General features: G+C 38.1%; 1 protein-coding gene across 9 annotated transcripts in view; it reads right to left on the bottom strand.

Annotated features, from left to right (window-relative positions):
• VAV3 (vav guanine nucleotide exchange factor 3) overlaps positions 1-14,358 on the bottom strand; it is a 248,586-nt gene that overhangs the window by 134,750 nt on the left and 99,478 nt on the right. For 7 of the 9 annotated variants that reach the window (XR_012160359.1, XR_012160360.1, XM_073356846.1 and 4 more), the window contains exons 3-7: positions 11,279-11,337; positions 7,750-7,815; positions 6,053-6,161; positions 1,699-1,791; positions 1,519-1,587 (exon numbers count right to left, since the gene is read on the bottom strand). Coding sequence is in view for 7 of the 9 variants with exons in the window: in XM_073356846.1 (XP_073212947.1) it covers positions 1,519-1,587; positions 1,699-1,791; positions 6,053-6,161; positions 7,750-7,815; positions 11,279-11,337 (396 nt within the window). In the remaining 2 variants the exon portion in view is untranslated. Of the gene's footprint in view, positions 1-1,518; positions 1,588-1,698; positions 1,792-6,032; positions 6,162-7,749; positions 7,816-11,278; positions 11,338-14,358 lie in introns of those variants that run through there. The other 2 variants (XM_073356848.1, XM_073356852.1) reach the window with 2 other exon arrangements.

Raw genomic sequence — 14,358 nt, 5'->3', positions numbered from 1 at the left:
ACAGTTGAACATGCTTTTGCTAGATTGAAGGGGCACTGGCAGTGTTTTACTCATTAGACTGGATCTCAGTAAGAAAAATATCCCAATGGTTATAGCTGCTTGCTGTGTCCTGCATAATATTTGTGAGGCAAAGCTGCCACCAGGGTAGAGGGCAGAAGTGGAGCATCTGCCTGCTGACTTTGAACCTTGTGTCTACAAGGATTATTACAAAAGCCCAACACATCTTAGTGAAAATTATTTTAGACTGTATTTTTTTATAGTTACTATGAGGGAGGTTTTGAAAGAGCATTTTAACAGTCAGCCACAGCAGTGTTCTCTAGGCCTGGAGCTTTAGTGCTGCTAAGAATTGTGTAGCACTTGCTGTACATTTATAAACACGTCTAGGTATTTTCCTGAAATTATGAATATTGTGATGTTAGATGTGCATTTACAATTACAGTTTGCTTTGAGTATCTCTATGCATTCTGCAATATTTGTTGTGAACTAAGACAGATAATTTCATTCTCCAAAAACTGAACTTGACTGAGTGGGGGGAAAACAGCACAGAAAATCTATGACATGCAGTTCCTGGTAGAAGCGGCAGGTCTGTGGCACAGCATCACATCTACTGTTGGCCTCCCTGGCTTTGTGGCCACCCTGGCAAAATTCCTTAAATTTCATGCAGCATTGCTGCAGGTCCCTGTCGTACCCCTTTGTCTGCATCCCTCATGCAATCTGCTTGTAGATGTCCACATTTCTGTGGCTGGTCACACAGGTAATCTCAACCCATATCAACTCAATAGGAAGTTTCTTAGAGACTACAGAATTTTTTTTTTCTTTACAACTTTCACTGTCAAATTCTGAGTATAAGGCTGTAAGCTATATTGATTTTTAAATGTCTTCAGTGACAACACATCGAGGGCAGATACCAATAAAAATCTGCAAGCTTGTTATAAAGTCTTTTCAGAAGCATTCCTGTAACTCAAAATACTGTGTAAACGTTCTCTACACTGATGCAACACTCAAGTGTAATAGGCTGATGATGGTCACGTGCTTTGTAAATTTCTGAAGAGATGTTTTCCATCTTATCTACACAAAATATGATCCATGTTCTCTATTACGCATAGAAGGATGTGAGGAAACTCAGACATGGTTAATGTCTAACTTAAATTAAATCAATAAAATACTTGCATATAACAGATCTTCTAAGAGTTACTGTGTTATAGTGCCAAATCCTCAGCTGGTATAAATCAAGAAATACACTCCAATGTATACCAGCAGAATATCTGGTCCATACTATTGCTGACAAACTGCTGTGGCTGTATGCAACATTTTTTTCCTCATAGTAACTATAAAAAAATACAGTCTAAAATCATTTTCACTAAGATGTACAGTAACCTACTGAATATTCAAAAAAGCTTTGAGGGCAATTTGCACATCACATTTCAAGTCATCACTTTGTTCAATAGCACGTGACCGCACAAAATGATAACCAGACACAAATTCTCTGCCTTTTTCTTTAAGTGTACAATTACTTACAGGAATGTTGATGAACACTATATCAAACTCTGATGCTGACAGAAACCTTTTCAATGGCACCATGAAAAACTGTTAAGAAAAGTGAACATTGACTGGATTAATATATTCTCTATTCCATTATACAATTATATTATTACTATATAAATAACTATTCTACAAGCATAAAGTTCAGTGGCTTACTTTCTCTATTGACTCCAAGGTCTCAGTGTATTTCTCTTCAGTCTGTTTTATTTCAGTAAGGCAACAGCTTCTTATGTCATTTTCAGTACACTTCTGCAATTAGAAGCAAGTTAAGTTTAATTAATTTGTGGACACCTTTTGTACAACAAACTCTTTTATTTGTTTACTGCTTAGCTATTAAGACACATTGCTTGTTGGAAAATTCTTAGTATTGCAGCTTCAAAAGATTGGAACAGCTACCAAGGGAATAGTTTTTAAAAGCGCAAATAGCTGGCAACTTCTAGAATTTTAGTAGGGTTGAATTTTGATAAAATTTGTCATTCAGTATGTTATATTTTAAGATAAACAATAACTTAATCCTTCTTATATACTTTTAAAAATAATATAATGAGATTAAGATAAAATATAGATCCATATTTATTTAATTTGGGCCTTTATTTACAACAGTGAGCAGCTACTCATCGTAGTTAAAATCAATGAGACTCTCATGCTGTGAGTAATGGACTCGCATCTAACTCTTTGTGTTTGTTTATAATTTTTCCTTTTCCCTTTTCCCTGAAAGGAACTTGCATTTAGGTCCATAGTCCTATTCTGTTCCGAGTCAAGGACAGTAGCTGGATCTTAGGGCTCTATCCTGCAATCTTTGTATGTTTGTTTGTTCTTTACAGGACTCTGGGATTGCCTCACCCTAACAGGCCTGCTTCAGTTTCCTGCAGATGTGAGATCAGCAATATAGTGCATGTTGGGGCATATCACAGAGCAGAAGCTGATGTTAGATTTGAACATCATGGGCTCACTGCCACATTGGGCTTATTAAGGCTGAGCACAAAATTCCTGCACTGGAGTTCAGAATTCCAAGGTATCAGAGTTCTTTTTCCAGGATACAGACAAATATGAAAGAATGTGTTTAAAAAGATTCTTAAAAGAAACATTTGGGCAGGTGTTGGTTAGCTTGCGGATTGGACACAATTCCTGGATTACTCCTGCATGGACATTTATCGTTCATGTCATTGTCACGATTGGATTCTCCACACCCAAAAAAACCTCAGCAAATAATAAAACAATAATAATATAACTTGTCTCCCCTAAATTCTTTCCACCTGTTCCCTGTTTCCTTCCAAATTCTATCCAAGCTCCTCATTCACATTTCCAAGGATCTTCATGACTGTAGCCCTGTCTGTATCTCAGCTCATTGCCTACTGTAACGAATCCATGTGCAGCAGATAAAGACAATTACTAGATACATTTGTTTCACACAGAGGAAGTCAGAACCAGAATCCTGAGACTTTAGTTCCAAAAAACACCCTGGCCTCTAACCTTTGAGCTAAAGGAAGACTCCTGTAGCTGTTGATCATAGTAGAAAGTCTACATCCACTCCATAGTCTAGTTACTAAAGAGCAATGTCACTCACTCAGACACAAAAAGTCACACTACTATTCCCCAACCCCTTCATGTCATCTTTGTCTTTTTCCCCCTGCCTATCACTCCACACCTTCTTTCAAGTAGTTCCCTACATCTGCCTCCTCCCTTCCACACACTAAACCACGTCATTCTCTTCCTGCAGATCCCTCCGTCAAACCTATTTCTTTCAGCCTAGTGAGGAAGATTTAGATAGTATGGGGAAGATGCTGTGTGCAGTGCATTTCCTTATCAGTTTGAGGCAGAATGAAGTTCTCTCTGAGGATACAGAGTCTGTCACAGTCAGTGGAAACCTGGTGTGTGGACATTAAGTTATGATTAAGAGCTGTCCCAAAATGTGGTATTTCCTGGCTATCAAAGATTTGTATTGGAGGGAATGTCACACTTTACCCATGTCCGTTCCTTTTAAACAAGTTTTTGGGTTTCAAATTATTATTTTGATTGGAGTCTATTTTTAATCTCCTCTTTGTGAGCTATTTTGTAAATAAAATGTGCGTGTATTACATTTCCAAAAGTGGTTTGTATAGCTTGGGCCCAACTGTGCAACCCTTACTTATGTTGCTGAGCACTAATTCATGAGAGCAGCCCCCAAGAAGAGCCCAAGTCAACAGGACTGATCTTGTCTGTTAGTGCTCACACAACACAAATTAGGGTTGCATAAGCGGGTCCTTTTTGCGAGTGTTATTATTTAACACATCAATCTGCCATCTATAGCAGATGCTACAATATCTTGGAATTTGAATACAGGAAGTAATGACAATGGTCAAAGGGGCTAAAAAGAGTGAAAGAAAACAGTCTGCTCAGTACACTAAGAAAATTGTTCTGTGGCAGCAGTCTGCTGGCACAGGAAACTTTGGTACCTTAGTTTACGTTGTGAGGCAGTCACATCAAACAACAAAGAAAGGTGTAGTTTTAAACTGATACACGTATTCTTCTCTAGCTGCGTAAAACACCAAACACAGATTTCTAAAGCATTTTCATTCTTCTAAAATTGATTTGCAATTGCAAGTCACCTCTAAGCCCCCTATGCTAGTGAATTTAATTCAAAGGACTCAAATGAAAGAATTGTGCCAATGTGTAATGTTACTGTGCATCACATTTGCAAATCTAATAGTAAATTATTGTATACTAAGACAGCCATCAAATCCAACAAAGATATACAATGCCAATGAAACAAACATAATACATCCATTCTTACCATATCAGGTATAAAAATGTGTGGACATAATGCACCATGTTTTAATCTACTGTTCTTTTTAATTAGGAAATTAATATTAAACATTTTTAGATCTTTAGTATTATTTTTTCTTCCCACAAGCAAATTCAGACTACGGCTGCCATTCCCTCCTAAACTCACCCTGTTATGTCCATTGAAGCTACATACCTTACAGTGCTTCATTTGTAAAGGCAAGAAAGAAACAGAGTTTGCAAAGGGGAAAATATGTCAAGGTTCGTCAACTGCTAAGACTGGGAGAAATATCCATAATGATACCTGAATTTCACATGGTTTTGAGTTTCATTGCAAACAGAATACTCGGACTAGGATTATCGAAAGATCCACTATAGTTCACACCCATTTTAAGCAAACAACTGGGCCCAGTTGCAAGTGAACTTGATCTGATTTATGGTTATATATAGAACTCATGCAAAATTTGTACTTTTAACTGAGTTTTGGTAAAGGTTACCCCAAAACTCAAAAATTGATCAAATCCAAACAAAACATAAACCACTACAAACTGAAACTCCCAAGTTTCACAATATTTTACACATCACTTATTTTACTTAAAGATACTGTGATGCAGGTTGCTGAAAGTAAAATGTCCTTAGTATAAAAATGTCTTGGAAAAAGTGATGATACTCTTAAATTGTCATTAAGATGCATAGTAATTGGCAGAGTCTAGACTTACATGAATCATATTGACACAAGTCAAAAATCTTTCCAAGGAAATAGTCTTCTCACGACATAATGGTAAATTCTCAGAATCACAACAAAAACACATTGTATGAACTGCAGGAGATACCTACAACTTGCCGCTTTTATAGCAGGAGAACACAGGAAAACAACCTTCAGACCTTTTCATTTTCTCACTTCTACAAGTCACTATATCACTGGAATTCAATCTGGAAATGTAGATGGTGAGCTCCCACCTTAAAACACGCAACTTCCTTGAAAAAGTGTGCATCATCACAATAGCACACTAAAGATTTGCAGGTAAGCAAAATGAATGCTTGTAAAGAGATGGACAATAAGTTATTAGAACGGGTTTTGACATCACCTCGCTTCCAATTACCAGTCCATTAAAAATGGCTAGTGAGTAAATTTTGTGCATGGGCATGTAAATTTCATGGCACTTTTGTAAAGCTGACACACATGTATATCTATATGTACAATATACATGCTAGCTCTCTCTATTTAACTAGTTCATGACTAATGTTGCATAGTGGCCAAAATAATATGGGGAACACTTTTTTTTTTTTAAGTAGCATGCTTTTGAGTAAACAGTAGCATTTATTTTTTCAAATGGTCTTAACTCAAGTAGCTAATAAATCTTAATATCCATACCTAACTGGATCTTAACTAAATAATGATTTATTTTCATGTTCTCTTTTTACTGTTGAAATAGTGTTGGTATTTCTTTCACAGAAAGAATTACCAGAGTGAATCTTTGACCCTTTCTCCATAAGAGAATGTTGGATTTCACAGCAGGATGATAATGTTATGATCCACTGCATATGTTACAAGGTCACTGTACACAAATGTGAACTCAACCATAACAACACAGCAGATCTGAAATATCTAAATTTAAAAAAATACATACAGTGTTAGTGAAAACAGCTAACAGTTATTTAATGAATGTTAGTAAAATTTAACTTTCACACTACCACTATTTCTTTATGAATATGTCTGTAGTCACCCAAAAAATAGAAATCATACAGGTTGATGTGCTGCTTCATCTTTCATTAAGTCTTCATATACTTCCCCACCTTCATCTTCTCCATAGACACAATCATATAACTCTTCATCCTCATCGCCGCCACTTTCACTAAAAGAAAAAAGGAAAAGCAACAACATAAAGGGTCAGTGTATTGAACAGGGATTACAGAGTCAACACTAGGAAACAGAATTTACCAAGTGTCTGGGTTTTTACAGTAAATCTAAAACAGATGAATGAAAAAGAACTCTCTAACTGAACTAAACCACAAAGGGACTATACAATCAATACGTTTTTTTGGTTTTTTTACCTCAACACATTTAACATCTGACTTTATAAAATTAACACAAGTTTGAAGAAACAGAATTAAGTTTCGAACTATGACAGGAATTGAAATAAGGTTTCTAAGGAGAAAATGGGGCACTGAGTTCTTGCTACCTAAGTTACAGATGGGCCTCAGCATCCGGGCAAATTAAAATCAATCCTAAAACGAGTGACTCCCCACGTACTAAATGGGACGGTGAGTTCCTCCGACACCATTTGGACCCAGAGAGAGATCATTAAGGTGGAATTATTCTTGTAAAATAAACTTCCCTGGTTAGGGGGAAAACCCCAGCTCTCTTGAACTATTTATATTTCTTAAGAAATACATACTTCTTCCAGTTGTTTCCTATCTGTATTTTAGAGAGCATCTAACTATTACATTCCAGTGTATGGTACATGCTACCTGACATAATAACCAATCCAAAATAAATCCATCGTAAATTTTTACATGTGAATCCTATAACAGTGCATCAAAATAGAGGCTATTGCACCTAATATTGTAACAGATTTCTATTTTAGAAGCATATGTAGGAACCATGTTTTTAATGCTGATGCACATATTACAAAAAGACTATAAATCTTAAATGGGGTAACTTTTGTATGTAATACCAAACTTCTTGTTCTTGTTAAAATCACATTTCTATCCCTTTGTGTTAGGATTTTGTGTTTAATAATATTGCTATAAATAAAAATTTTGGCAGAGCTGTATGATTTTCTGTATTGTAAACTGTTAGATGCGGGGATTTGAACTGCTAAATTTATAAGTGTCACAACTGAAACATTAGGATTTTTCACAAAACTTTAGTCATTGTAAAGGGAGAGAATGTCAAGGTCTGTTATAGCCTGCTCTGCTACTCAAACAGAAGGAGGATGGCTAAACTATGAACCCTTTTTCTTTTGACTTTCCCTTGTACAGCAATGTATTCTGCCCAGAACAGCAAGCATCCTGCAACCCTTAACTACATGTGGAAATTAAGTCACGTGACGAGTTCCACTGGATTATGTGGGACTACTTACATGAATAAAAATACATATACGCATAATTGTCTGCAGGATCAGGGAAAAGCATTCATTGATTCTGTCATTTTACGTAAGCATTCTGATGATACAAACAAATAATTCTAGAGAGCGCACTGATACTTCAATTCATCACCAGACCCCATCATGAAATATCATCTGATTTTCATGTGTATGAAAATCAATCATTAAGCTAAGGTGCTTTTTTCTGGACAATTAATTCTTCCTTTCTAACCAATCCTTGGTCAATCAGATAAAATAACTTATTTTAGAACACTATTTCATCACATCATTTAAATAATAGCTACATAACAGAAAATTAAAAGCTTTCATTCTGCTTAAAAGATTTACGACATACTCTAGTAAATCAGGAAGGCCTTTGTAGATATCTTCATCATCAACACTTTCTTCTGTAGGGAATGGCCTAGAGAGACAAAAGACAACAGTATTAATCAAAGACTGTACCAGACTGGGTGTTCAGTTTGGGTGGTATGCTGCCAAAATTTCAATTTATATTAATATGTCTGTCAATCTGTTTGTGTGTCTCTCTCTCTTTGATATTGTGGTTTATATGATTGAACAATTTAAAAAAAAATTGCCACATATGCATGATGGAACTGTTGCATGTAATCATGAATATAAATCAGAGATTTTAAAAGCAAGTATTAACTACTATGTATTTACAATTAAGTCGAAAATCCGTGATTTTCAAAGGATTTTTTCTTCATTTATGTTTTAAAGCCTTCACTTCTGATATTTTGGGTGAGTAAATGTGATGATCAAGAATTCAATCTGAAAAGCTTGAAAGTGACCAAGTCAAAGTGTGGTCTGCGTGGGAAGGTGAGAGAAGGTATAATTATGGTTCCTAGTTTGTCAAAGTGGGAGTATCTTACACTCAGACACAGGTTGTGATTAATCAGCTGCCTTCCAGCTGAGGCTGTAAGGTCAGGGTTCAGGTGATAACTTGGAAGATCACCTGGTCCTTGTAAAAGCCAGCAAGTAGTTCAGCTGAGAACTGCAGGAGTCCCTGAATCAAGGGAAAGAACCCAGTTTGATACGTATGACTCTGAGGAAGACAGCCTGCAGAGCATAAATCTATAGGGAGCAGGCTAAGATGGAGAAGGGAGTCAGGAGGCCCACCCAGACTCTAAGCAGATGGCCTGTGAAGTGCAATCCGACAGGGCGTAGATAGGCCTTTGTAGAAGACCCCATGGAAAGGACATGGTTGATTGTATAACACAAGTTCAACAATTTTGGTTTGAAGAAATAAAAGTGAAGCGCTGAAGAAAAAGGGAGAAAAAAATCCTCTGGTTGGAGAGTGTTCTGCAGTGCATGGGCCAGTGAGATCCCCCTGCCTCCACCTCAAACACTTACACAGAGTGTTAAGAGGAATCTGCACAACACTTCTGCTCCTGCTGCCTTTGCAGAGAATGAGGCAGGACAGCAGCAGTGGCTCTCACCTGTCTGTTTCCTGCGCTGTTGCTACAGGACTGAAACAATAGGCACTGGACTAATGGTTTTAAATGGTTTTAATGAAAGGCACACAGGAGGTTCATATCACTGACATCTGTGGGAGCCATCTCTGTGCATTATAAGGCAGTTTTTGACCCTTGCTATATAATTATTTCCCCACCGTAAACTGTGTTTCTGTCATTTTGGCCATTCACCAGTTCATCTTCTGCCTCAGCACTATGTGGGAGGCCTAGGGCTCCTCAGCAAATGTACCAAAAGGAGAGAAAGAAAATGCCCTAGTGGGCTCCACAAAGAGTTTAAGGTTCAGAGAGCCTTGGTTACTTGTCCAACGAGGGAACCCAAGTCATAATCAATGAGGTGCCCAATAATGTCTGAGTTAATGGAGGGAATTTCTTTCGCCTTAGAGGATCCCCTGTATTTCTTGCTTTCCCTTCTCTTTCTCTACACTCTTTCAGTTTTACAGGTGAGGTGGGTAGGGGAATGCACATTGGGAGAAGGCAAACTGTCCCAGTGTGTTGAATACAGGAGCAGATAAATGTTGAAAATTCACCAGACACCTATTTGCCGGCCTACTAACCAGACACAGAATCACAGCAGGGACCTTGAGAGGTCATCAAGCCCATCCCCCTGCACTGAGGCAGGACCAAGTGTTTGTCCCATTTGTTCTTAAAAACATACAAAGATGGGGAGTCCACAGCCTCCCTTAGAAGCCTATTCCAGAGCTTAACTATCCTGCAGTTAGAAAGTTTATAGTTAGAGTGTGAAAAAAAAGGATGTGAGGTGAGGGCCCCACCGGAAAGTGGCATTGAGATGGGAATGAGCTGGTGAGAATCACAGCCATGTTGTGCCTAATGCTAGGAAGAAGGATTCCTACCAGAATGTCATGTGTTTGAGGGCTCCATCCTTTGTATCAAGTTCTGACTCACAGGTATCAAATGAACACGAAACTCCATACCCTCTTTCTCGCCCCCTAAGGTGCTGGACAGGAAATAGAGATTTCTGTCTCTTTTCCCCATTCATTACTCCCCAACTATTGCGAGGGTGGAGGGGGGAAGGTCTCTTTCCCAGGCTCACCTTTTTCTGATCCTCCCCAGCCATTAAAAACTCTAGACTTGCCTTTGTTGCCATTTACAGCTTTCCCAAGCAGTAGCATGAAATTGATGTTCTTGATATTTTAACTACTGCCCATAGGGTTCCAAAGAGCAGCAATGAAAATTGAGCAGAACCTTGAAAATTTTGCTCTACTGCTGCTTGAGAAATCTGTCAGCTGCACCAGAGGCACTGAGAGCTGCCTACTGTCTCAGGAAAACATCTGAATTTGGTTTACATTCAGCTGACATTTGGAAAGTTATCTTCACAGCCATAATTCTTGTAAATATGTTTATTATTATTTGAAAGAGAGCTTTAATATTTCTTAAACCAATGAGGTAGGACACAAACACTGTAAGAGAAAGCCTCTCAGGAGCCACTGGTGAGTGCTGTTTTTGAGCCCTACGCAGGAGTATTAGTTCACAACATATGTAAATACCTTGTGAGGTGGTCTCATTATAACATACTTAAAACATACACAACAATTCCTTTATGCTGTATAACTGAGGACACACATACAGCAGGTTATCAATAGAAACCCAATACAATTTTTTAGAAAAAGTTATTTGTTACAAGTTAGATTGTTTAAAAAAATATATACTTTTGTCAAAATATTAAGAGCAATTGGACTATATATTATAGACAACCCATTCGATCAATTTCAAATTTTAAGTTGTTTACATGCAAAAAAAATAAATTTTAATAACTTATTTTGTTTTATCTACAACTATTTATAAAGAGCCAAATATATATTTCAAATATGGTTTAAAAAAAAACCTAAGAGTGAGATTTTCACTGCTATTTCCATTCCAAAATGAATTTGATCAGACAAATTATAAACTCTCGAAAGCAGGTGTTTTACCCAAAAATAGGCATTGGCCTTCAGATACAACAACAGCACAAATGGCTGTTCCTTAGCATAGCTGTTTACTTCTAAATATAGAGAATGCAGACAACCCCACGGAAGAGGTGAAAGCAAATTTCCAGTGGTGACAGGGGAAGGGAAGGAGGCATCTTCAGCTCTCAGTTCTGGAAAACGTAAAATCTCACTGCACACTAGCGTGAATTAGCACGCTGGAGATTCACCATGAAGGAGTTCTGCTTTGTGGGCTATGTGATATGGATTTCCTTTAAACATGTAGAGTTTTAAAGTCAGAACTACTGGTAGCGCTACTCTAGACAAGACCGGACCTCTATATACATTTAGAAGCGCAGAAAAAATAAGGCTAAAACAGTGCAGCTGAGATCATATTTCTTTTAATTGTATATCATGTTACTTGTTTTATAAATGATAAAATGGAAGTTTAGTAGCACTAATGTCATACCTTATTCCTGTTGCTAATGCAATAGAAGTGCGAGAAAGTTTTGATAGTGTTTCTATGACCTACAGAAAAAGGGAACAGAAAATATTTGTTTAGTTGTGGAACAGAAACTATATCATACTTTGTACTCTATTTTTCAATTCTGTAATGAGATCCTGCTTAATTTGCATCATACACTACAAATAGTTGGCACTCTGGATCTGGCCCTGCAAAGTGCTGCATTGCCCTCAACTCCCAAGGTCACAGCAGCTCCCAAGATTAGGTCTTTAGCGCTTTTGGGGGATTGGGGGAGAGGGGAGAGATGGGCTCTTGATAAAGAGTTAAGTTTAAACAATTTAAATAGATTTCAGAGTGTAAATAAAATAATATTTTTAAATCCACAACAAGCAGGTTCAATGTGCATTTAGACATGAATGAAATGTTTACTGGATGTTATCCCGGAAACCGCCATGAGAAGGCTGTTTTTTAGCTACCAAGGAAGAAAAGAATATCCATTCCAGCTATTCCACCAACTGACCAGAAGAGGGACCCATAAGACAAATCATTCTTAACGTGTTTCTGCTTAAGAAGTTGGCAGCCTACAAGAAGCAAGTCCCAGCTCATCTCTAGAAAATGAAAAAATTCTTAGAGTTTCATTTTAAGGAGGGTGCTCAAGAACATATATCAAGAAAGAAGAATACGGGGAAAGAGGGAGAGTTAATTTGATAGTATGTGTGGAATTATTCTGCAGTCATCTGCAATATAAGGCCACCTTGTGGTCTGCCCACCAGTTAAGATTTGCTCTGTGTCACTCATAAGTTGTCCCACTTTGAGCACTGACTGTTGACTGTAAGGCTAGCAATTATTGTTGTCCAGAAAAATTGAGTCAAAGGAGACCCAATGTAAATGCCTGCAACTCCAGTGAAGCCATAAGAGCAGCACCCAGTTACACCAGGACTAAATTTGGCTGATTGTCTAGTCCATATTAAGCTAAGCCTTGCATATCAGAGGAAATATATTGAACATATTTCTAGGAATGCCACATTCTATAAATGTGGCGTTGGTTGGAAATAATCCTCCACAAACAATTAGTATAGCAGCCTGCTGATAAAACTGCAAATTAAGACCTTATCACCCTCAACAGAACAACAATGCGATATTTAGAGAGGAAAACAATGTGCTAAAAACACACAGTAGTTATCAACCCACTGCACACACTGCAGATAAAAAAAACTCCATAGCTAGTAAGTATGGCTGGTTGGGAAATGTTCAACAAAACTTCTTTCATCAGAAAATGATGATTCATTGACGCCAAACTTTTCATGGAAACATTGGCTTCAATTAAGCTTCAGTCAAGAAGGTTTCTCAGGTCAAAGGGAGACACCCACTCGAGAATAGCCAACTGTCAGTGGTTAGGGCACTCACCTGAGATGTGGGAGACCCAGGTTCCAATTCCTGCTCCAAAGCAGGTAGAGCTGTGAAAATCAGGCTAAAGAGTCAGTCTCTCTCTCTCTCAGACCCAACGAAGTAGAAGAGCTTCAACATGAAGCAGTGAGAGAGAAACAAAACACTAACTCTATAGCTCAGGGCACTTGCCTGGGATGTGGCTCCTATCAGAGCTTTGCTGAAATCATACCACCTCTGTGAAACATTTCACTTTAGACAAATCTGCAAATTCCAGTGAGAATTTTTTCATCAGAACGTCTCCAACTAGCTCGTTAGAAGTACTTGCTATACACACACAACATTTTCTGATTTTACAATATTTCATATGACAGTAGGTTATTCAATGTGCTGTGCGGGAAGCTGCAATACATCTTAGAAGAGACTCTGTACTCATGGATTATAATGTGCCCTCTCTTTAATGCCCATTACATTGTATTTCACACTTTTCATATTATCTCCGTCCTTCATTCTTATTTTTCAGAGGAACTGAATATTCTGTTTTTATTGGAATGAAGGAATCTTTTTGGGTTCCCAGCCTTCTTCTCCAGAAGGGGACTGTAATACTTCCTCCCAGCAAATCATACTCACAATAGGCTACATTGCACAACTGGATTTAGCTGGATTTTAGCTTTAGGTGCTAACTTAGACTGTAAGCTCTTCAGAGCAGGGACCATCTTTTTGTCCTGTGTGGGCACAATGCTCAACACAACAGGGCTCTGATCTAGGACTAGGGCTACAGCACTACCGCAACGCTAATGAACAACAACAGGAGTGCATGGGACTTTGCTCCCCTCAGAGACAGGTGCATGGAGAGTAGGCCAGGAGAAAGCAGAGTCATAACTCTGCGCTGGTTGACTGCGGGAGGTGCGGGGAAGAAGTAAGTTATACCCTTAAAAAGGCTATAACAAATTATTCATCCAGTGTAACTGGGGAGGCACAATGACGCATGGGACCCCTCTGGGGACAGTGCAGCTACAAACTGCCCCTTATTCAGGGTTGATTCACAAATGCACAATCTAGATCTGATTTTTTTAAACACTTCAATATTTGTGTATGAAAAGATTTAATTAGGCTCAGTTTACTACAGCTCACTACACAAGAGAAAAACCCCCCTCTGACACTTTTCTAGCAGAACATGGGAGCCTTCAGGGAGAGAGACAGTCAAACAAATGAAGAGGAAGTTCTTCTGGTATGCTATTTCTACATTTCCTTTACAGCAACTCTGAATGTTTGAGAATGAGGTTATGTACCTCTTCAGAAGCACATTGTCACATCAAAGCCAAACTCTCATTTCTAGAGCATAACACCCAAAACTGTTTTTCAGTGCATGAGTTTATGCAAAATAGGGCATGAAATTCAAACACAGGACACTCCAAAAGAAAGTGTATCCTGGACTGCTCCCCCGTGGGAGATGTCTTCCTGATTCATATATTTCAAGCATACTTGGCAGAGTGAATGGGTTTGAACGAAGCATTAACTTTTACTTCATGAAGTTCTCTAACAATAGGTTTTTTGGGAGTTAGTATTTATTATTGCTTCACCTGATTCACACCAAAAACTGCAACAACTTGGATACACGTGCTAAACAGTTGTGCATTAAGGGTTAAGAAGCCATTCATTTGTTAGCCGTTTGTGTATGCACATCTGTATCCTCTGTT

Source organism: Lepidochelys kempii, chromosome 8 (assembly GCF_965140265.1).
Source record: "Lepidochelys kempii isolate rLepKem1 chromosome 8, rLepKem1.hap2, whole genome shotgun sequence".
NCBI lineage: Eukaryota > Metazoa > Chordata > Testudines > Cheloniidae > Lepidochelys > Lepidochelys kempii.
This window is presented reverse-complemented; position numbering and strand designations above follow the sequence as displayed.